This window comes from Esox lucius, chromosome 11 (genome assembly GCF_011004845.1).
Source record: "Esox lucius isolate fEsoLuc1 chromosome 11, fEsoLuc1.pri, whole genome shotgun sequence".
Taxonomy (NCBI): Eukaryota; Metazoa; Chordata; class Actinopteri; order Esociformes; family Esocidae; genus Esox; species Esox lucius.
Genome location: NC_047579.1, coordinates 44,330,201 through 44,354,057, shown reverse-complemented (window position 1 = coordinate 44,354,057; position 23,857 = coordinate 44,330,201). Strand labels below are relative to the sequence as shown.

Here is a 23,857-nt window from a genome sequence, read left to right as displayed (position 1 = left end):
GTACTTCAACGTTAAATCACTTAATATATCCCTTTACAGAACATTTGAAATGCCAAATACGTCCACAGAGGAGGCCTCCGACTTAGGATTTCCACACTACCGGGTTTCAGAAGAACAAATTCTGTTCTTAGGTTGTTTTTTTTGGAGAGCATCCTCTCTAGCTTTTCAGCCAATGTGAATCAGAGGTAAAATACAGTGCAGTACAGTAAATCATTCAGTGAGCTGGCACAGAGGGTGGGGAGAGTGAGACATTCTGGCATCTATTAAGACTTATGTTATGTTTATTGTGTTGTGAGGGGAATTTCACTGATCCATAAAAACCAGCAGGAAAAGGATAAGTGGGAGAGTTTTCTAAGACCATGTGGTAAAGCAACTGCATTGCAGAATCTCTGTTAAGGAAAAAGTTGCTGTGGCGTTGAGCAGAAAGTCAGGCAGAATCCTGCATGCCCACTGATAACATGGATGGATTAGGGATGTTTAAGGGAAGTGAAAATTATTCATTTGAGATGGATGAAAGCTGCACTCGTCAAGTCTACCAGTCATGCACTTTATACATTCCATTTCCACTAGCCAGCATGCATAATTTCTCCTCAATGCAAATTTCTACACACTGAAATTGTGAGGATATTTACCCCGGCTCAACACGTTTTCTGACACAGAAAAAGGATTGTAAAATAAATAAATAAAGAATTTCCATTGAAGTCAAGCAGTGAAGAAAACAAAGCAATTCGGTTTGCAGTAGTGAGAATCACATTTTACACATGCATTTACAATTTAATGACTACACAAAATAACGTTTATGAAATAATGCTTTAAAATCAAATTAATGTGATATGTTGTGGTTTTAGCACATCTCTCAAATGATTTATTAGAACTGACATAAACACGAAGTCACAACTTTCAGGACATCCTCCACTAAAACAGGTTGCGATATTCACTGAATGAATATAAATCAGTCATTCGTCTTCACTCATTGTTAGCCTTAGAGCCATGCAGAGGTCTGTCTCAAAAAGTACTTTTTCTATTGAAGTCAAGCAGTGAACAAAATAATGCTGTTGTGTTGGCGGTAGCGAGACTAAGTTTACTTGTGCATTCACAGTATTACTATACACAAACATTCATCCTTAAAGATTTAATAAATGTGATACACGTTAATGTGTGATGGTTTTACCACGTAATGCCAACTTTTATTACATGGTCAACTCTGACAGTCCACTAAAATGGGTTGCAATTACTGAGTGATTATAAGTCAAAGTATTAAACCTTTCACTTAGTGTTAGCCTTAGAGCCTTGCAACTCATTGAACAAGTCGGTCTCTGTACAAATATTATGATCTCTCTGATGAGAACTAAGTCTCCAGCCTGGATGGCCAATAAATTAGAGGCACGCTTCTCATTTACTCATCAGAGCTAATGAGCCTGATAAAATTACCTCAAGGATCATAATTACAGGCTAGTGGCAGAGACTCTGGCACTCTGAATGAATACTGTGTGCACATCCACACTCTGAGCCTTGTTACAATAAGAGTTAAGGGAAAATAATGTAGAAACTCTAGGTTAATACTAAAGCAGAGCAGCGCATTTCACATCTGTAAGAAGACTAGGTGCCTGAATAATGAGCACCATTCCTATGTAAAAAAAAATAAAAAATAATTTAAATGAATTTGAATTTAAATGCAAAATCCAGAATAAGTCAGTAGAATAACATTGTCCTTTATTCTTTCAGAGTGGGTACAACACATTTTTACCACGCTTTCATAAAGATTAACCACTCCATCTGTAATGGCATATTTTGATGGACGGTAGCAGCGTGGACACAAGAGCTCACCTCAGAGGATTTCATTTCATCACACATTCACAGGATGAATTGTTTTACTTATGAATATTAATGTCCCTCTAATTTGAGGCTGTTGTTAATGCTTGTCGCTAGGAGCCTGGCAAATCAGGTCCCATTCCTGTTAAAACCATGTATAAGACACCCCCCTGACACTAAGCCCTCGCCTTTGATTCTTAATTGCAGAAGCGCAAGCATTTGCAGTAGATGGGGCGCAAAGCTTTAATTAACTGGAATATCACACGTATTCAGTCTTCACTGTCACCCACATCACGCATGGTATTCTACACCAATATCATCCCCAGCTCCTCTCAGCGAGAAAGATGCTGTTCCAAGTTCATGATGGCAATTTCATGCATCTTAAAATCAGGGATGTTGTTTATAAGTAGTGGCAAATATACTGACGTGAGCAAATTATCTTGATGCCATCCCTAAAACCCACTTTAAAACACAGAAAATCATGTAGCTCTAAATGATTACAGATGAGTTTTGGTACCTGAGCACAGTGGTCTGGAGGCCTGGAAGGTACAAGGCTGTACATTTGTGAGAAAATCCAGGAAGAATTAAGATGGTTATTTTTCACAGGTCACACTTGTCAGCAACATTTACAAAAAATTAAAATAAAAGCATCCCCTCCATTTCTACAACTGAAACTAAGTAATAACCTACCATAAGGAAAAGGCCTCCAGTAAATTCCACAAAAAGTTTAATGCAAGCGCTTTCAAACACCAAGGATGTTCAAAGGGATTTATTGGACAGCAAACTCATTTCAATTAAAAATATAATATAGATTCACTATGTACACATTTAACATTCATTTCAAATTTAAAAAGACAACATGGGGCCTTGCGTGCATTCACCACAGTATTTTCACAGTATTAATGACTCAAAATGCCAAAACATTTATTTGCTTAAAACACAGCAATAATAGACCAGGTATAAAACAATGCTTTAGTACATACATTAGTATAGAATTATGTTTAATTAAACCAGGTTTAAGATAAAAAGCTCAATACAACCGTTCTTTTAAGCCTTTTCCTGTTCATAAGCCACTGCTCAACATAATCCGCTTTCACATAATGTTACTGCATCTGCAGAGTAGAACATTTTGCAGCACTTATAAAATTAGCAAGAAAATTAACTGTCTGTACTGAGGCAAATTGGATTTTCAGGTTCCTGACCGTTTCCTATACGGTAAACCCATGGTGCCACCTACAGCACAACAGGAGAAACCCAGCATTTAAAATGTGGTAGTTTACAATATGCTGATCAACTCTTCAACTGACATACTTAAAATGTTGTTTGCCTGTTTTTTCATGCATACATATTAAAACCGCACACAAAATAAATACATCTGTAACAAAATGTTGATGTCAAATTTGGGGTTTAAAAACACACATTAATGAAATTACCCCCTTTTGAAACAACTTAAAATGACTGAAATATTACTGAACATAAGCAGTTGAAACAGTTACATTGAGTTGTTTCAGTTATTTTAACAGTGACTGAACCCCTTGTCAGAACAATACCAGCTGTAAGTGGTGTGGAGAACCAAACCCAAAAAGTTGAGCAAACCATAAGCTAAACTGTGATATTAACTACAACTCCAAAGAAACGAAACAATAAGGTGATCTTTAGTGTCCGAAAACCAATTCCCAGAATTACAACATAACACTCAACTGAATAGGGAAGACGTGAAATTTCAAACAAAAAGCTTTTTTAATTACCCCTAGTGACAAAACTCCAACCTTATCTGATGTGGAGCTAATTAAGTGTAAGCTTTGACTTTCAGTGTTTTTGTCAAGCTTAGAAACTTACAATTGTTTTACTAATATGCTCAACTCCAATACCACAATGCACACAGTTATATACAGAATCAACAGCCCTTCTTCAAAATCTGAAAAACCAGAGCACAAGACAGGATGTGTCCACAACATATTCTGATTCCAGAAAGAACAAATCAGAACACCGTGTCCTGATCAAGTACCATGACCTTTTTGCAACTTCTTCGCCTGAACAGCTTTTTGAAGGAAGACGACTTCTTGATTTTGTTTTTTTTTAGTCCTGCCAATCATAACAGAGAGGTGAATGTAAAGGGATGTTCTCTTGGGTTTAAACATTTGGGGCATTTTCTTTGTGAATCACTTGAAAATACTCACCAAGAGTCTGCATCATTTCATTTAACTGCTGATCCTCTCGCTCTTCCCTAAAATGAAGAATTAGACATCTAGCTTGACCTCAGTGAGGCTTTACACTCCCAGTCAATACTTGAGACCATTATTGATACAGAAGCGCTCCACACGTTTCAAAATGTGTCCCACCTCAAGCCACGTCACACAGTCCTGTATTTCCCTACCTGAGCCGGTCCTCGTCCAGTCCTTCCACGATGGCGTTCCGACCATTCACAATCTCTATCAACCGGTCCATCAGTCGGTCCTCTCGCAGACGCTCCTCTGCAGACTTCAGGTGATCTGTGACAGCAGAGAAAGACTTCCGTGTTGCACATAGCCATCTCTCAGGGTAACACTCCTAGGTGCTGGGACGTGAAGTGAACGGTTGAGGCAGTGCGTGTGATCTTTGTGCCTCCTACCTGGTTTCTCCAACAGCCTGCGTAACTCCCCCTCCACCCCTGGCTGTTGCTCCTCCAGATCTTGTGTCTTAGCTCTGAGAAAAATAGTATATGATTATTATTTTTTTTTTTTAATTCAAGACATTGAGAATGAAATATTTGGGCATCATATAACCTGGTAAGTACTGACATGTATACAAGCTCTGACTCCCTCCTGATATAAATCTGCTTCTTTCGGATCAGGTTAAACCAGGCAACCATCAGTGGGTCCATCAAAAGGTCGCCCTCGCCCTCTGAAAAAAAAAAAAATGAAGTAAATTGGCAATGCATAAAATTACAATTAGACTGAATTAACAGTTTTAACATTAACATTTGTCCAGTACAACAAGCAAATTGAGCATTCATTATGGCTTATGGTCTTTGTGTATAAAAAAAAGAAATACCCCAAACATTTTAATAAAAAGACCTGACCAATGCATCTTCAACTTCTCTAGCCTCCTGTTACCAGGAAAGCCAGAGCTGTATTCAGTGAATTCATAATTTTTTAGGTGTCCACATCCCACAGTCCAAGTCTAAACACATCAGTCAATGCTTCAACGCACACCCATGAAAACAGGAGCAGATGGAACTTGGAGTCTCTAAAAGTCGTGGAAGTGTCACTATAAATGGTTTCAAAACGTGGCAGACATAACAGCAAATTGAATTTCTCTCTAGTGTATAGGGAGGGAGAAAGCAGTGGACCAGATAATAATATTTACGTAAACTAGACCCAGACCACGGTGACCTTGAGCAGAGAATGCCCCCTACTCGTCCTGCCCGTCTGCAGCCATAGCCAGTCTCTGGGACCGGTCGGCCCCCCTCTACCATCCCCCAATCCCACAGGGAGCAGGAACCTATCAGAGAGCAAAGGTGCCCCCATGTGGGCAGTGCCTCATGCCTCATTTGGCCATGGAGAAGAGCAATGGAACCTGTTCATCACTCAGATTCCTCCCATCCAGGCTGTATCTTTAGGTTCCTGTCTAAAGTCCCAGAAGGCCAAGCGGTGATAACACGCTCAGTGTGAGAACACACACATCACAGACATATACACTGAAATAGCAGTGGGACCGGGCCATTTCCACACTGAAAGAGAGGAGAAACCAGGCCATTTCAATTGAAGTATATTCATACTGTATCTAATCACAAGGCCGGGCAATGTGTCAGTTCACTTGACTAGAGACACGCCCTGTCAAAACCATGTCTTGGACAAGACCCATTAAGGGTTGAAACTGGCCCTTTAAGAGAAGTTTAGTTTTACAAGTGCATGCAGAGTCTTTGGTTATATGTCCTTCAAAAGCTAGAACAACAAATAACTGATAAAGCAAAAAGGTCCACTGGCTTTGGCAAGTGACGACCTTATGTACATCCACAAAGGAGGAGGGAATGTTCTTCAGAAGGTACCTTCCTCACAGCATCGTAGCCTCTTCTCCATCTCCACACCCTTCCTCTCCAGGTCACCAAGGCTATCCTCAATCTGGCGCAGCTCTTTCACTATCTGATCCCTGGGGATGTGATGGGACTTACACCAAACAAAATCCACTGTCACTACTTATGGTTAATACAAGGAGCAATCAGCCAAATCTGAAATGGGAACAGAAATGGAACTACTGACAACCAGTGGCCAGTTCATTAGGTACACCCAACAAGTGCAGCGTCAGACCTCCAGTTGGCTCGGCAAAAGACAATTGTCTGGGGTGTGAATTCCACAAGGTGTCAGAAACATTGTGCAAGGTTCTTGGTCTGTGCAGGCCAAGGATGGTGTCACTGATTGGGCAGTGGAACTTTTGTGCTGTGAAAAGCCTGTTCCATCTTATCCCAAAGATGTGATGTCACGGCACAGGCCCCTCAAGAAAACAGACTGGCCAGCCCGTCTGCACGGAATCAGGAAAACAGACTGGCCAGCCCGTCTGCACGGAATCAGGAAAACAGACTGGGCAGCCCGTCTGCGCGGAATCAGGAAAACCGACTGGCCAGCCCGTCCGCATGCAGGAGCCTGAGACACTGCGACGGAACGTTTGAAAGCCAATTACACCGGCATCACTGACTGAATGCGGCTTTTGTTGCGCCAGTCTGTTAACCCGACACGCAGTTTGGCATGAAAAGCCAACGTTTGAGAGTCTGCAGTCAGCGTGCCTGGCACCGACAATCATACAAAGCTGCGTGACTCGCTGGTTTCTCCCACTTTCACGTTCAATCGAACGGTAACAGAATACCTTAATGCACTTCTGCCTGCGTTTTGTACCCAGCCATGACTGGGACTCTAAGATCGCTACATTTCCGTGAACTAGGTGGAGTACCTAATAAATTGGCTGCTGGTATTTTCACGTTACATTTCCTGCTTTAATAAGCACTAGCAACATGCTAGTGTTCATATATGAAAGACTAAAGCTGTCAACTTACCGAGGGGGGCCTCATTTCAGACCTGGAGGAGTTTGTGGGTGCAAAACACTCGCCATTTTTAGAACCTAAGAGGTAGATAAAAAAGGATTAATTACATCTTTAATGGCTGACAGTCAGGGAGCCATTGTCATATAATACCGTAAGCTTGTTTATTTCCAGATTTTAACCACAAAAAATAAAAGATTAAAACATCACTACAATGGTTGAAACAGAATGGGCAAATGCTTTCGAATTCAAATTTGAAACTAGAACGTGAAGGCCCGATCCAACCTGTTGGGCACTGCCGACGCTGCATAGGAGACCAAGATGTAGGTGGAGAATAACGGTCACACTTTAAACCTAAAATAAAGGAAAACAAAATCTAGAGTAGAAAACCCTCAAACTGTGGCAATGCAAGTCACCAAATTGAGTGTTCCTCTTTACCAGATCCATTAGAGCTATGGCCAGGTTGGTTGGGAGTGGGAATTCTGTGCCAGACAGGAACAAGGGGAGGAGTGGACAGGAGAGGAGAATAACTGCCATTTTTAGTACCTAGAAAGGGAAGAGCAGAATCATTTAAAACTGCAAATCTTCAAAAATGTAGCAGCCACATGGCCAACTGGTAACTTAAACCTACCCAAGCCTGCAGAGTTGTGACCAGGAGGCAGCTTGGGAGACGGAGCTCTGGGAGGAATCGGTTTGGGTGAAGGAGGGTCCCGAGGAGAGGTGGAGCCAACGTTGGCAATGACGGACATGGCAGAAGACTCAAAGACGACATCAGTTTTCAGTTTCGCAACGACGACTGCGTGGCCATCTACTTCAGCGTCAGAGGAACTGGAGAAAACGCATTCGTGAGAAGCAGGGAGCAAGAGCAGACTTTCCCCCAGGGAATTAACCATTTTGGATGAACTACACAGTACACATACTACACATAACATACAGCCTCACCTCATACATTTACAATAATGGAGGTGAGAATACAGTAGAGGGCTCATCAGTGGAAACTACTAAATGTTGCACTAGGGGTCATTTTAGGCGTAGCATTCCTTAGGACTTGAGATGGGGGAGGAGAGGGGCTGTACTTTGAGCCAGTCAGCCATAACGGAGCAAGGCGAGGCCGGGTGAATCCGCACACTGGAGGAGTGGATACATGAGACGCCCAACGGGTTAGCCATCCAGATTCAACATATCATTGACACTCACCCAGGTGACAATACCTGCTTCCCCTTTTAGGAAATATTTTAGATCATGAAAGTGGTTCATGAGCAGTTCAGACTTACTATAGTCCATGTCCCTTCTTCACAGGCTTGAGTTTTGATCGCCAATATAGAGGGGCCTCTGCACAGACCACATCTATAGCCAAAGAAATAGATTTAGACACATGAAACAATACTGTTGTTTGCTCCTTGGGGTTTAAGGCAGGGTGTCTCTGTAAAGCACTTTGTGACAACTGCTGTTGTAAAAAGGGCTTTATAAATAAATTTGATTGATAAGATCCAAAACAAAAAGGGCTCCATTCATAACAAGAACAGCTAAGTAAAGTGGCATTAGGAAAAAGTGTCAGCTTTGATTAAATGGAATAAAGAAACATTTGCCTTCAGTGGTGGAGGATGCGGTTGTTGATTTGGCACTCTCTTCTTTGGTGTCCAGCCAATGGGCTTCCTTATTGTTGAATTGGTCTGTAAAGTTTTGGGCCTCAGGTTGTTTAACAGCGGCTGGCCCACATTCCGTCTGGCCTGACCTGGGGAGTTCAGCAGAGTTTGGCACATTACTAAACCTAGGGAGGTTGGACACTTAACCAGAAATGTGGACACTAGTCACGACTTGGACTCAAGTACGACCCGAGTCACATATCTTGCAACCTGAAACTTGACTTGGTAAAAAGACGCTCACAAGCCTAGAGTTCAGATGGGAACCAAAATTCAATTCAAGGAAATTCCTGGTGATTAGTTTAGCAACAGTCTGATCCATGGAGGGTTACACAGTCTTGTACTAGTATGTTCCTCCATTCTCATTTACCAATGAGATTCCCATGGTATCTCCTAAATTTCTTTAGCTATGCATTTCTGACAATCTCAAATTTACTAGCACGCAAACACTCACAAGCATTTCTTTTTTGTAGAGTGGACAGTATTGTTTTGTTTTTAGGCTTCACATTACAATTAAAGCATGTTTTAATCTAAATACAAAGTCCAATGACAACATAAACATAAAGGCAAACTACATCCAATAAGCTCATTCCAGAATTCTACCAAAAAACATGATCATCGCCATCATACGAAATTCTCTTAACCATTGACTTGAAGACATGAAACAAAAAATTAAGGACTAGTGACATGACTTGAGTGGAGCTGTAGAACTTGGGACTTGCCCATCATTACTTGGGACTTGACTTGAGACTTGCAAAAACACGACTAGGCCCCATGTCTGGTATTAGCCGATGCCCACAAAAGACCTACCGCAGCCTTGCACACGTTAATTACAATGTAACTGCAGTTATACCCTAAGGACTTCAACCCTCACCTCCTTCCTGCTGTCCGGATAACAAAGTGTCTAGTGTTGTTGTTGTTGCAGTTCGCCTCTGCTAGTTTGTTTGTAATAACAGCCCTCGCTCTGATCTTGTTCTCCTCAGCACACAGGGACACGTTCCGCAGTCCTGAGGGGCCTACGGGCCTCTGGCTGCTGGGGGGCCTTTCTGGGGCTGAGTGAGACGACTGGAAGAATCTCTGCCGCGCAGCCTGGGTTTTCTGGGCTGAGCTAGTCCAGGGCTGGGGATCCGGGATGGTCACGCTCTCCACCGGCTTCAAGGTCACCACAATTGGGGTCAACAGCACCGAGGTGGAGCGGGTGACACACTGGCCTCTACTGTCGTCACTTTTAGGGTCAACTGTGGAGCTGGGGGGTGCAGTTTGGAGGACAGACCCAGGGAAGGAAGGTTTGCAGCTGTTCTGATGGTTATTACAAATGAAGCTTCCAGGCTCTCTGCATGGTTTATAGGCTCCAGCCAGGAGCACCTTGGAGCATTCACTGCACCTGGTGAAAGGTTTAACATTGAGGGCTAAACAAACAGTCTGGACCATAATGATGGTGGATTTCAGTTGAAAGTGAATATGTACCTGAAGCAGCTCCTGTGGTAAAGCTTTCCCTCAATGAAGTGTCGTTGGACCAGATGAACGTGGCATTTGCAAACAACACATTTACTGCTAAGAGTGCCGGTCTTATTAGTGGTCTCCACCAAAACCTCAGTCTTCTGTGGAGCAAGACAATTGCATTCAGTAATTCATCACAACAATGTATTCTAGTTAAACAGAGACGATAAGGAGCCACCTGTACCCATCTAACCTGTGGAGCGGTTCTGTGTTCTTTGGGGGAGGTCCTCACGTGAACAGTGCAGGGATCTGGAAGATTGGTCAAGACTTCTGTGACCACAACAGCCATAGATACAGGGAGATTCTTCTTTTCAGACGGCTCCTCCTTGGAGCCCTCTGCTGGTCTTTTAATACCTCCCATCCCTCCAACTGGAAAGGAAACAGGAGGCCCTCGGAAATCAGAGTTGAGCACCAGCTACATAGCCCACAACACTTGAACCAGTATCGCAATAGAGGATTTTTCAGCACATTACTGAAATGGTTTTGTTTCAATGTACAGTATGTTGTGAGTCAACCATTTCCCACAACACCATCTGCGTTTTTTTACCAGTGCCCAAAACAACATTGTGGTCTTAAAACTAATTAACTGGCTATCACTGCGCACACAATAACAAACTCACTGATGGCTCACTAATTTACTACTCCCTCTCTTCGTCCAAGCTTGCTCCTCACTCTCTCTACACAATAATAATTTGCACTATAACAAATACCTTACTATTGTCATTGTTCTCTAGAACTAAGTGAAATTACCAGTAAAAGACAAAGACTCACTCAATACGCCTTTAAAAACACTGTCTGAGCTGCCATCTGATCAACAGCGGTAAATCACATTATCGTCCCTCTGTCAGTCAGTGTGTGAGAGTGTCGGGCGCTCTCTGTGAAGGAGAGCAAGCGAGTGAGCGCTCACCTCATACGGTAAACACCTACGCAACCTCTCTCTGTGTACATAAGGACCACCCACACAGGGTCAAACAAAATCGATCCGACCTTTGTAACTGCATGTAGTCTATTGTGATTACCGTGTTGTGCTGTCACTCGCGGCATTGTCTGGGACGACGCAGCAAGCTAGAACAGTAAAATAAATACAAACAAGCGACATCCTTACTGGGGTTGCGTCCATTAAAGTAGTTGTAGTACTGAGAGACGTAGGTGAGGACGCTCAGTCTGTCGGGGACCCGCAGGGCCACCATGTCCTCTGCATCCAGCAGAGCGGGGATCCCCAGCACGTCATCCGCAACCCGGAAAGCCTGTAGTTAGAATAACCCAGTTAAAACGACAAATCCTCAACGGATTGAAAGCCAACAGCCTGACGCCGGGTGCAGCCCTGAGGAAGAGGTTGCGTCAAAACCTTAAATCATTCTTCTCACAGTTTCCCGGACAAAGTCCACGAAAATAGAAAAGTCCGGCCAGAAGCAGTTTGTGACCCCACGCTGGGGAAGTCTGGACAGGGGGGGGGCGCATAATGAATGGCGCGTTTCCTGTGCACGCTCAGGCCTGGGAACTAGGAGGACGGAGGGAGCAGGAGGAGGAGGCGGCATTGTTCAGGATCGACCTGGATGTGCTCATTAAATGGACAGCCTTGCGGAATGGCATATCCGTCTGTGTGGGAGGAGATGGGGGGAAAAGGCCCGACTGACAGTGGATTTTGAGAGCCTCTAAAACAGTAGGCGAAGCAGCCCAACATGGGCATTGTTGCTGTCAAAACAGGTGTGTTTACAAGACAACTGAATGCTTGGTTCTAAGACGTGACAAAGCCACCACCGACAGACACATGCCAGCTGGACCATACAAAGGACTGCTGTCACTGTGGGTCTGGAATTACACAGAGACTACACAATACCGGTGTTTCAATCCATGGGGGGGGGGGGGGGCTTCCTAGTTGGTTGGCATAATATACCACATGAGAACAGCCTACTGCGTGGCTTTCCTTCTGAGTATTCCGCAGGAGTCTCGTCACATCTGAATGTCTGCAAATGGACCTTTGTTGTGCGGATCGGATGGCCCATGGACAGCAAGCCTTATTCATTATGAATAGACTAGAGAACATCTCCTGCCTCTCAGTTTCCTATCAACAGACATGACTAGTAGCTAGAATCGTGCAACAGATCCCACTATGAGGTCTGTAATATACAGAGAAAAGCGGCACAGACAGAAGGACAAAATAACAGACGGGTCACAGCTGCGCTTCTGTTGACTCATTCTCTTCCCAACACACTTCCTGGAACATGAAAACATTACATCAATTGAGCTCGTCCGGTGTACGAGGCAAGCGCAAAGACAATCAGAACTTGGATGGTACAACTACAGCAGGCCGGTCTACCAAACTACAGCGGATTCCTGCTACAGGTAGCTTTTAAGGTCCATGTAGAGACATACTAGAACACACCCAGACAGTTCCTAAAGGACCTGGCTTCGATACACCCCATTGGTTACACAACATGCCTCATCAGAAATTTTCTAACTGGTGTGTATTCGTGCCTTGTAAAAGAGTTGGCCCTTGCAAAGCAAGTGACGCCACAGATCGAGACACCCACCACCCACAGTTAACGTCCTGCGGCGGCAGGTATTCCAGCGGTCAAGGGCGTTGGTTCAAATCCCCGAGATGAAACGTAAAAACAAAAAGATCTAGCATCTGCTAAATGATTACAATATTTACATAGCAATTTCCCATTAGCAACATACAGGTAAATATCATGGAGGTTTCTTCTGCCATATGACCATTTCAGCAACGGTTTAAAAATGTAATTACAGTTAGGAATACATTGTATATAGAAGTTATTTGGGAAATAGTTACACTATTCAATCACCACCCTTCAGAGCAAAACGTTTGCTGGCGTTCTACAGACCATAACAACAACATTTACTTCTACATGTTTTGAGCCCTTTGGAAACTTTGCTAATAAAAACTGAACAAGCCTATGTTATCACAAAGGCCCAGAGACATTTCTAACAATGTAATCAGATCAACACCAAACCCAATTGTGACAAGATGGCAACACAGTTCAGAAAGGTCATGTCAAAATTGATGAAGTTAGTGCTGATGTAAAACATGAAAGAATACAAGACGCAACAGCAAATCTTACCAATTGGTTGTTGTAAAAAACATCCTCTTTTCTCAGGGAGTCATAGTCTCTGTACATTAAACACAAGGGAGTAAATCAGTCACACATTGTGTAGGTTTAAAAAAATATATATTCACACATGAATGTAGGTAACGAGGAAAAGAAACAGGTTAATGGTATATGTATATAAAACAGATCAGAATGGTAATGGTCAGAATGGTAATGTTTGAGTTGGTTGTTGTTGTTTTCATTACATCTTGCACATAAAAGGTTTTCATTGACTGGAAATAATTTGCTGAAATTACATGACATATTGATTATAAACAATCACACCCATTAGCTCAATGGAGCATTCCTCTAATAAAAAACTAAAAAAGATTCTAAACAATAATAGTTAGCATCATTTGGCAAAGGGATTCTACAAAAGGTAAGACTCCATTGTCAAGAATACAGGAAGCCACTTTCCTTAAACCCAAATACATTAGAAGCTGAAAGTAAAGAGCACTAGCTTTTGATCGTACATATGTACCTCAGGGATTACATTAGGCCTACATGACAACATTGTTTTTAGCATTACCTGAAGCTTTCTTAAGATCCAGCTTTGCAAAGATGACTCCAAAAATGCAAAACAAACTGCAATGTGAATTATTCTATGGTGTGTGCGTGTGTGTGTGCGTGTGTGTATATATATATATCCTACTACTCAAAATATCAAAACATTTGACTGCAGTAAATACTAATTGAAGCATATTGATTGTTAGCAGCTTGTAATGATGTGGAACCTAATGATTTGTCTAAACATCATCCATCAATTCCGCACCCAATCAGTTATGTTAAGATATTAAAATGCTTACATAAGATCCGGTTTGTGCTTATGGATTAGAGCACAGAAAGCCAACCCGTCTCTGAAAGAAGTTGTCATGTTGGTAATATTGACATCTCGGTACCCAGCGCACTTAACTTTGCACCATTGTTGAAGCGCCTTGATAGCAGACATCCTCGTCTCGCGCTGTCCAGTCAAAAGAAATGACGAACAAAAATATTTTGCGAAAACTAGGTATGTCTCCTGTTGGTTGTTGCTTTGGAGGGTATGTTATTTTATTTCTTTAAGGTGACGTGAGTTAATTAGAAAGTGACCGCTCACCGAAAAGTCCGCTCAAACCGTATAGTGTTTAATCATCAGTTGATTCGCACGACTGATACTACACCACCTGAAAAAGGCTTTTGTCGTGACGAAAGAGGGAGGGGCTGACTCCTAATTATTTTTTAATATCACTGAAACTAACAGAACAGGCGTAGAAACGCCTGAAACTAGATCCACCTTAGTACGGTCTTGACAGGAAACAAAACGAGAGACGTTGTGTTTTATATTGTTCAACCAATCCAGTAAATGTGAGGGAGTATTTATACTACAGTGTTGCCTTGTTAACTTCCAAAAGTGGTAATCGCAATAGACCACGTGTGCGATGATCAAAACGACTCCAGGCCACCACTGGGCTACAAATAATCAGTAAGTCAGAAATTAAGCCTCAGATGTGGTATGTGTCCAATTTACCACGATTAAGTCCTGTTTCCAGACACTCTGTCTGTGGCTCAGAATTTAAACAGCACACATTTTGACCTTCCACATTTCAACATCATTGCTGTTTATTGTGGTTCCTATCATTTGGGTAAATAAAAAAAGGATACAAAAAGAATAGCACACAAACAGTACTCAGATCCAATAGTTCCAGCACAATGGTCTTGGTGTTCACTTGTGGACTCTCTTCTTTAGCTCACCCCAATGTTTCAATGTGGTTTATGTCAGGGATTTAGGTCAGGGGACTGGGATGGCTATTGGAAATGTTTGAATGATACTGGAGCAATGCTTTGGATCATTGTTCTGCAGGAAGATACAAAAACAACAACATTTTAGCCTATTGGCAGTGGCAGCCCGCAGCAAATTTTGATCTAAAATCCACTAGTACTTGATAGATTTAATTTAATTTGTATTTACTTTGACCTTCCCTACTGTGTGTTAATGGATGAATAAAGGCGTTTTAAATGTGTGGAACCTAATATTTATATCCCAGTAAAAGGTGATCACCATGGATGATCACTGAAGAGTTCCTAATGACTCCAGTTCCTAATGAAATGTATTAATATACAGTGTACACAAAATATACAGTTAAGTCCAGAAATATTTGGGCACTGACACAATTTTCATAATATGGATTTGAAATGAAACAACCAAGATGCAATTGAAGTGCAGACATTCAGCTTTAATTCAAGTGGTTGAACAAACATATTGAATGAAACGTTTAGGAATTGCAACCATTTTCATACACAGTCCTCTTATTTCAGGGGCTCAGATGTAATTGGACAAATTAACACAATCATAAATAAAAAGTAAATTTTTAATACTTTCTCGAGAATCCTTTGCAGGCAATGACTGCTTTAAATCTGGAATGCATGAACATCACCTAATGCTTGGTTTCCTCCTTCGTGATGTTTTGCCAGGTCTTTACTGCAGCTGTCTTCCGTTGTTGTTGGTTCATGGGTCTTTCTGCCTTAAGATATTTCCTTATACACTTCAGAATGAATCCGGCTGCTTCTGTCTTCTGTCACATCATCAATAAATACTAATGACCCAGTGCCATTGGAAGCCACAAATGGCCATGCCATCACACTGCATCCACCATGTTTTACAGATGATGTGGTATGCTTCGGATCATGAGCCGTTCTAAGCCTTCTCCATATTTTTGTCTTCCCATCATTCTGGTACATGTTGATCTTAGTTTCATTTCTCCAAAGAATGCTGTTCTAGAACTGGGCTGGCTGTTTAGAAGTTTTTTTGGCAAGAATTTAACTTGAATATATTTTGGTAAACAGACAAAATAACAAAACTTGTCAGTGTCCTATAATTATATTATTTCAGGACCTAATTGTACATCTCATCATTGATATTTCATTGGGAAGATATTTCTATTAGATTTGACTTAGACAAATTACTAATAATCTGTAACCCATTTTTTTCTAGAAAATATTTATTTCTCTCATACTTTGAGCAACAACATACTTTTTTCACAGACTTTTTAGCAATTTTTTTCCAAGGGTTCCAATATTTGCAAATGTTAAAAATCAATCATTAAATTTCCTTAAAAAACACTTTAACAAAAAGTGTTTTCACATTTTGAATGAATGTTTCACTACAGATATTCTTCTCGGAAAGAGGAGATAGAGCATTTGAGCCCCATATACCAAAGCATCTCAGACCAGCATACTACTGTTTATGTTTATAAGTTTGCATACCCTGGCAGAAATTGTGAAATTTAGGCATTGACTTTGAAAATATTACTGATTTAGCAAAAAAACTGACTTTTATTGATCAAATGAAGCCATTTATTATCACATAGTTGTTTGGCTTCTTTTTTAATCATAATGATAACAGAAATCACCCAAATGGCCCTGATCAAAAGTTTACATACCCTTGAATGCTTGGCTTTTTTACAGACACACAAGGTGACACACACAGGTGAAAATGGCAATCAAAGGTGAATTTCCAACACCTGTGGCTTTTTAAATTGCAATTAGTGTCTGTGTATAAATAATCAATTAGTTTTTTAGCTCTCACGTAGATGTACTGAGCAGGCTAGATACTGAGCCATGTGGAGCAGAAAAGAACTGTCAAAAGACTTGCGTAACAAGGTAATGGAATTTTATAAAGATGGAAAAGGATATAAAAAGACATCCAAAGCCTTGCAAATGCCAGTCAGGACTGTTCAATCACTTATGAAGAAGTGGAAAATTCCAGGATCTCTTGATACCAAGCCAAGGTCAGGTAGAACAAGAAAGATTTCAGCCAAAACTGCCAGAAGAATTGTTTGGGATACAAAGAAAAACACACAGTTAACCTTAGGAGAAATACAGGCTGCTCTGGAAAAAGACTGGTAGTTTCGAGGAGCACAATACGACGATACTTAAACAAAAATGAGCTGCATGGTCGACTTGCCAAAAAGAAGCCTTTACTGCACCAATCCCACAAAAAAGCTTGGTTACAATATACCTGACAGTACCTTGACACACCTCACAGCTTCTGGCACACTGTAATTTGGAGTGACAAGACCAAAATAAAGCTTTGTTTGGAGAGGGGTCAACAAGGCCTATAATGAACAGAATACCATCCCCACTGTGAAGCATGGTGTTGGTTCACTGATGTCTTGGGGGTGTGTGAGCTCTAAAGGCATGGGGAATCTTGTGAAAATCTATTGCGTGTTGAATGCAGCATGTTATCCGAAAATACTGGCAGACAATTAGCATTTTTCTGCATGAAAGCTGCACATGGGACGCTCTTCGACTTTCCAGCACGACAATGACCCTAAGCACAAGGCCAAGTTGACCCTCCAGTGGTTACAGCAGAAAAAGGTGAAGGTTCTGGAGTGGCCATCACAGTCTCCTTACCTTGATATCATCATGCCACTCTGGGGAGATCTCCAACGTGCGGTTCATGCAAGACCACCAAAGACTTTGCATGACCTGGGGACATTTGGCCAAGACGAATGGGCAGCTATACCACCTGCAAGAATTTGGGGCCTCATAGACCACTATTACAAAGCATTAAGAACTAAGGGTATGCAGATTTTTTAACAGGGGTCTGTTCATTTGTTTCTTTGTTGCCATGTTTTGTTTTATGATTGTGCCATTCTGTAATGACCTACATTTGAATGTGAATCCCATAAAAAATAAGACATGTTTTGCCTGCTCACTCATGTTTCCTTCACAAACGGTACATTACCAATTCTCCAAGGGTATGCAAACTTTTGAGCCTACCTGTATTTGAGAGGCTAAACCACAGCTTTCAATCTATCAGCATTCAGGGCTCGAACCACCCATAGGGTATAATGTTTTCTTTATCTTTCCAGCTGTCACATTTAATTTAGCATTCTTTCCTGAGTGTCAGAAAAGTAATCATTAGTTTTAAATAAATCTCTCTAAATTATTGGTGAGGTTATTGTTGTAGTTTTTATTAAATTAAGAATATGCTAAATATACACTAAATGTGCTAGTGAGCAGTGAATAGTGTCAAAGTCTTAATGAGCAACTTAATTAGGCAGTGAATACAAAGGATTCAGATGAGCCTTTGTTGCTCATTTACATATGAGGAATATTCATTTGGCAAACAAATGATTCAGTTTTGAAGTTGCATGTTACAAATTCTGAAGAGGCCTAATATCTCCATGAGTTTAATTAACCCATAATTCAGACCCACTGACCCATTTTTTTTGTCACAAGTGGAGGTTTTAAATTTGACCCAGACCAGATAAGCGCAAGCAGAGGGACATTCTATTGAGATTTAACAAAAGACAAAGTTCATGTGTCTGAAATAGCCTTTTCTAGCAGAGCACGCTGCATGGAATTCAAATGTTTCAGGTTTCAGAGGATAATGGTAGGTAGGTTCAAGATGTCTGCCTAAAAACCAAACGTTTCAGATTTTGGGGGTCTCTTTGTAAGGCGGTATGAAATTTGAGTATAAGCCGATATAGGAAAAGCTTATCCTTACAGAGAGGTCAACTGCCTCAATGTATGGCATACAAAAAGATGTGATGGACAGAAACTTTACTCATTGCAAATAATACGTGTAGGCTAATATAACTTACAAGCGAAAAAGTCAACATAAGATCTCGGGTAACAATTTAACGTGGTCCATAATTGTGTAGTTAGATAATAATTACATTAAAACTAACTGCTAACTCCACATACGTTTCTAGAAATATAAGGGATGTGCAGTATAAAACATTTCCGATACTTTGACTTTTATAAACATTTATTTACATTCAAAACGCTGGACACACTTAACTGATTGGGTGTGTGCTAACCTATTGAGGGTACAGCATATCATTCAATCATTAGATCTCTTGCCCTGGGATTCATCCACAAATAGCACTGTTGTTGTATGTGTTTTAGTACATAGTCAGTGATTCTATGACATGATTCATGATTCAAGTCATGATAGCGTAAAGGAAAACAAATGTTGCACGTGGAAACTAGAATAGGGAGGACCTTGGAGGTAGATGGCCGAAAATAGCTGAGTGCAGGGATTAGTTGATCATGAATCGCTATAGGGAATCAACAGGGGTGTCAGGAAAAGTATTCTCATAACTTGCAAGGCACACTCTGGGTAAAAAGTAATATCTTTAATCTGTGTAGCTGGGGAGAATCGATGTCTAACTCGTATAATTGATCAATTTACCACGTCATTACCTTGAAGTTAATTTAATTTTTAAACGCTATTTATTTTAAAGTAAAGGCTTAATATCAATCAATCAATCAAATGTATTTATAAAGCCCTTTTTACAACAGCAGTTGTCACAAAGTGCTTTACAGAGACACCCGGCCTTAAACCCCAAGAAGCGAACAACAGTAGTGTTGGATTTCATAATACTTGTCTACAATATTTTTATGCAACCTATATGGTGTGGCTGTCAACATTTGTACTCCCATATTGAAAAATAAAGAGGCGGCGTCTATTATCTAACTTAAACCTAGTAGAAGTTTCCCAAGCTTATATATTCCAGCATTAATGCATCATTTCTAGTGATATTTTATCAAAGTGTTTTCAAAATCTACCATGAATGCCATACTTGGCTTTCAATGTGTCATAATGACCAGTAACTTTAGTTAATTTTCTTTTATCTCTAATGTATCATCCATGTAAAGAAAACTGTCTGACCCAGATTCATTATATAGATCAAATCTATGCATTTTCCCAGGATTCTGGCATGTCAACATTGAAATGTAAGAGGCCTCCAGGTTTTCAAGTGGACTTGATCTGCTTTTTAGCAATAGTGAAATCATACCTACTTGCTGAGTATCTGCCAGTGTAGCATTTTTATAGTAATAGTTCAAACATGCTAATAATAGATCTTTAATTACCTCACATGTTGTCAGAAACATCTCAGCCATTATGCTTTGGAGTCTTTCCAGATTGAAAGGAATAAATTGCATCTCTCCTGTTTTTGGTATTTCAAGTTTTATTTGCATCAACAATATAGGTTTGGTCCATTCAACACAGTGCTTACTTACCAGTTCCCTCAAGACATTGCAATACAAAATTGAAATGAGAGTAAATAAAGAACATTTATTAAAAAATTACAATATTTGACTAAATCCAGTAAGGGTCTCTAGATCTCAATTAGATGGTTATCCGATTGCATTCGGTTCACCACAGAATATTTGAGAAGGACTCAAGAAAGGAAATTAACCGTCACTAATTAATCCTACTCAGTATACATCTCACCAGGACAGGGGTTTTAAGCCTCCAAACAGTGTATTATACAGTTGTAATGTTCCATGATATATGGGATCTTCTGTTGTGCCTAAGGGTTTGTAGAGCATACATAGCAGTTTTTGTAGCCTGTGTGAATGGTTTCAAGTGACACGTAATTTTTTGGACCATAAGTAATTGTCTAAGTAATTGTTAATATCATCAGCCCATTTTAGAAAAATATTTGTCACTCCCAATCTTTTTTTCCCGATACATCTTATATATATTTGTTTAGTAGGTTTTACTTTGCACAAAATTATTTTATTTCCTTTGCAGCCTGTTAGGAACAATCTTTTTTTAATTTTTTATCCCAATTAATGTACAGGATCACTTAGGACAAAGTGCATCTGCCACCCTATACACATTTACACACAATAGAGCTGAAACTGAGTCTACGTAAGCCTCTTATCTTTCAGTATCTCTTCTGTAAAAATATCCCCCATCGCAGAAAGGTCTGTAGTCCCTCAGATCATCATTCCAACCCTAGCTAGGGTCCCAGGTTGGATTTGAGGGGCAATACCTGTAGGCAGGATTGAGTCTTCTGATTATTTTCAGTCACTATGTCACAGCTGTCATTATGTTCATATTTAACCCAACTGGTTAATTAAAACACTTTTTGATCTAGTTTCAGTCTTTGTGTGTTCCCTACAGGAAGGGACCGCAGTCCGGAGGCAAAGCTTTTAATTATAGAACAGTTTTGTTTACTGACAGCACATGGATAATGGAGTATGTAATTGAAGAGACCCACGTCTGCTAGCAAAAGAGAAAGAACTGTGTTATTGTTGCACTTCATAGAAGTGGATGGATCTCAGCTAACGGAAAATTCCACAACAAGCATAGTTACAACAGCAAGCAGATAATTTTCAGTATAGGCTATAAACAACTGGATGTAGTCAACTTTATCTAACCCACAGGCATGAAGGGGCCAAATGTACTGTAACGTTAAACCACCGACTAGCTTGGCCTAGAAAGAGATGGAGATGGTTCCATGACTCCTGTTACATTTTTACACCCCTTGTACCCAAAGGCCCTATGGAGTGAACATGGGAGGTACATCCTAATTTTGAATCAGCCACACAACTGAAACTAACACGTTCATGAAGGAAAATGCCATGATTGAAAAACGAAGTGAGAGAAATAAGCTCTACACAAAAGTAAAAATGGAAAATACATTAGATGCAGAAAGGAAATTAGTTTAAACTAAAGACATTTAAATTTAAGTTTTATCAATATTCCATCAGTATTCACTTGTGAGCTTTACCTTTTACATAATTTATAATAGATCAATAGTTTTAACAAACTGGTAAGAGTATAGGTGTAATATACATAATGTAAAGAGATGAATTATAATCATAACTGAAGCAAATGCACAGTGGTAATATTCTGATGAATCAATGTAAAATACTGATTGATTATTGGAACAACAGGATATAAAATATTGATTGAATATTGGAGGGACAGGATAGTAATGGCCTTGAATAAAAAAAGAGGTTACCAGTGGGGGGCACTGTCAGCCTGCCGAGAGACATGTTCTTAAAAACATACATGGGACTGAAACAAAAAACTTTCAGGTATTTCAATCCTTTCATCTTTCAATTCACATCCTTAGATTCTCCAGTTTAATTTACTCTGACAATGGCCAAGTAGAGTCATATCCAATATGTCTTCCACAGAACTAATGGCTGATCTTGTCACTCAGGAGCTTGGACATACAAAAGGTCAAGTCTGCCCTGACTGGAAGGCTGGGAGGCTGAAAATGCATTGGACTTGGAGGAGCTCTTCTTTCCACGCCCAGAAAATCAAAATAATATGGTTTAGTAGGAGGACAATACTGCCACCTCTGGATAGTTTGTGATCATGATTAGGACAGTTGTCTGACATAGTATGATTATGAATGTCTTCTGACATCTGATAATGACAGTTATCTGACAGTATGATTATGACAATTATCTGACATGATAATGACAGTTATCTTACATATTATGATTATGACTGTTATCTGACATATGATAATGACAGTTATCTGACAGTATGATTATGACAGTTACAGTGGGGAGAACAAGTATTTGATTTTGCAGGTTTTCCTACTTACAAAGCATGTAGAGGTCTGTAATTTTTATCATAGGTACACTTCAACTGTGAGAGACGGAATCAAAAAAAAAATCCAGAAAATCTAATTGTATGATTTTTAAATCATTAATTTGCATTTTATTGCATGACATAAGTATTTGATCCCCTACCAACTAGTAAGAATTCCGGCTCTCACAGACCTGTTAGTTTTTATTTAAGAAGCCGTCCTGTTCTCCACTCATTACCTGTATTAACTGCACCTGTTTGAACTTGTTACTTGTATAAAAGACAACTGTCCACACACTCAATCATACAGACTCCAACATCTCCACAATGGCCAAGACCAGAGAGCTGTGTAAGGACATCAGGGATAAGATTATAGACTTGCACAAGGCTGGGATGGGCTACAGGACAATAGACAAGCAGCTTGGTGAGAAGGCAACAACTGTTGGCGCAATTCTTAGAAAATGGAAACAGTTCAAGATGACAGTCAATCTCCCTCGGTCTGGGGCTCCATACAAGATCTCACCTCGTGGGCCATCAATGATCATGAGGAAGGTGAGGGATCAGTCCAGAACTACATGGCAGGACCTGGTCAATGACCTGAAGAGAGCTGGGATCAGAGTCTCAAAGAAAACCATTAGTAACACACTACGCCGTCATGGATTAAAATCCTGCAGCGCACGCAAGGTCCCCCTGCTCAAGCCAGCGCATGTCCAGGCCCGTCTGAAGTTTGCCAATGATCTGGATGATCCAGAGGAGGAATGGGAGAAGGTAATGTGGTCTGATGAGACAAAAATAGAGCTTTTTGGTCTAAACTCCACTCGCTGTGTTTGGAGGAAGAAGGATCAGTACAACCCCAAGAACACCATCCCAACCGTGAAGCATGGAGTTGGAAACATCATTCTTTGGGGATGCTTTTCTGCAAAGGGGACAGGACGACTGCACCGTATTGAGGGGAGGATGGATGGGGCCAACAACCTCCTTCCCTCAGTAAGAGCATTGAAGAGGGGTCGTGGCTGGGTCTTCCAGCATGACAACGACCCGAAACACACAGTCAGGGCAACTAAGGTGTGGCTCCGTGAGAAGCATCTCAAGGTCCTGGAGTGGCCTAGCCAGTCTCCAGACCTGAACCCAATAGAAAATCTTTGGAGTGAGCTGAAAGTCCATATTGCCCAGCGACAGGCCCGAAACCTGAAGGATCTGGAGAAGGTCTGTATGGAGGAGTGGGCCAAAATCCCTGCTGCAGTGTGTGCAAACCTGGTCAAGAACTACAGGAAACATATGATCTCTGTAATTGCAAACAAAGGTTTCTGTACCAAATATTAAGTTCTGCTTTTCTGACGTATTAATTACATACAATGTGATTTTCTGGATTTTTGTTTTAGATTCCATCACTCAAAGTTAAAGAGTACCTATGATAAAAATTATAGACTTCTACATGCTTTGTAAA

General features: G+C 40.7%; 1 protein-coding gene across 1 annotated transcript; it reads right to left on the bottom strand.

Annotated features, from left to right (window-relative positions):
* Window positions 1–2,566: 2,566 nt before the first annotated feature.
* On the bottom strand, window positions 2,567–14,240 carry micall2a (mical-like 2a). Its single transcript, XM_010874598.3, has 18 exons — window positions 13,886–14,240; window positions 13,053–13,101; window positions 11,075–11,216; window positions 10,163–10,338; window positions 9,937–10,070; window positions 9,344–9,853; window positions 8,416–8,561; window positions 8,101–8,173; window positions 7,458–7,654; window positions 7,265–7,372; window positions 7,112–7,180; window positions 6,842–6,906; window positions 5,843–5,960; window positions 4,593–4,695; window positions 4,424–4,497; window positions 4,190–4,304; window positions 3,993–4,039; window positions 2,567–3,897 (listed from the first exon to the last, which is right to left on the bottom strand). Exons 1-18 carry the CDS (start codon window positions 14,026–14,028, stop codon window positions 3,794–3,796), a joined length of 2,373 nt encoding a protein of 790 aa, XP_010872900.2. The 5' UTR covers window positions 14,029–14,240; the 3' UTR covers window positions 2,567–3,793.
* Window positions 14,241–23,857: the final 9,617 nt, after the last annotated feature.

Excerpts from the sequence above, each read along its gene's own strand:
- micall2a (XM_010874598.3), bottom strand. The coding sequence starts at position 14,028 with ATGTCTGCTATCAAGGCGCTTCAACAATGGTGCAAAGTTAAGTGCGCT. Across the intron at positions 7,373-7,457 it reads TCACAACTCTGCAGGCTTGG|GTACTAAAAATGGCAGTTAT; the intron begins GTAGGTTTAAGT and ends TTCCCTTTCTAG. Across the intron at positions 5,961-6,841 it reads CTGAAATGAGGCCCCCCTCG|TCCCATCACATCCCCAGGGA; the intron begins GTAAGTTGACAG and ends GTTTGGTGTAAG.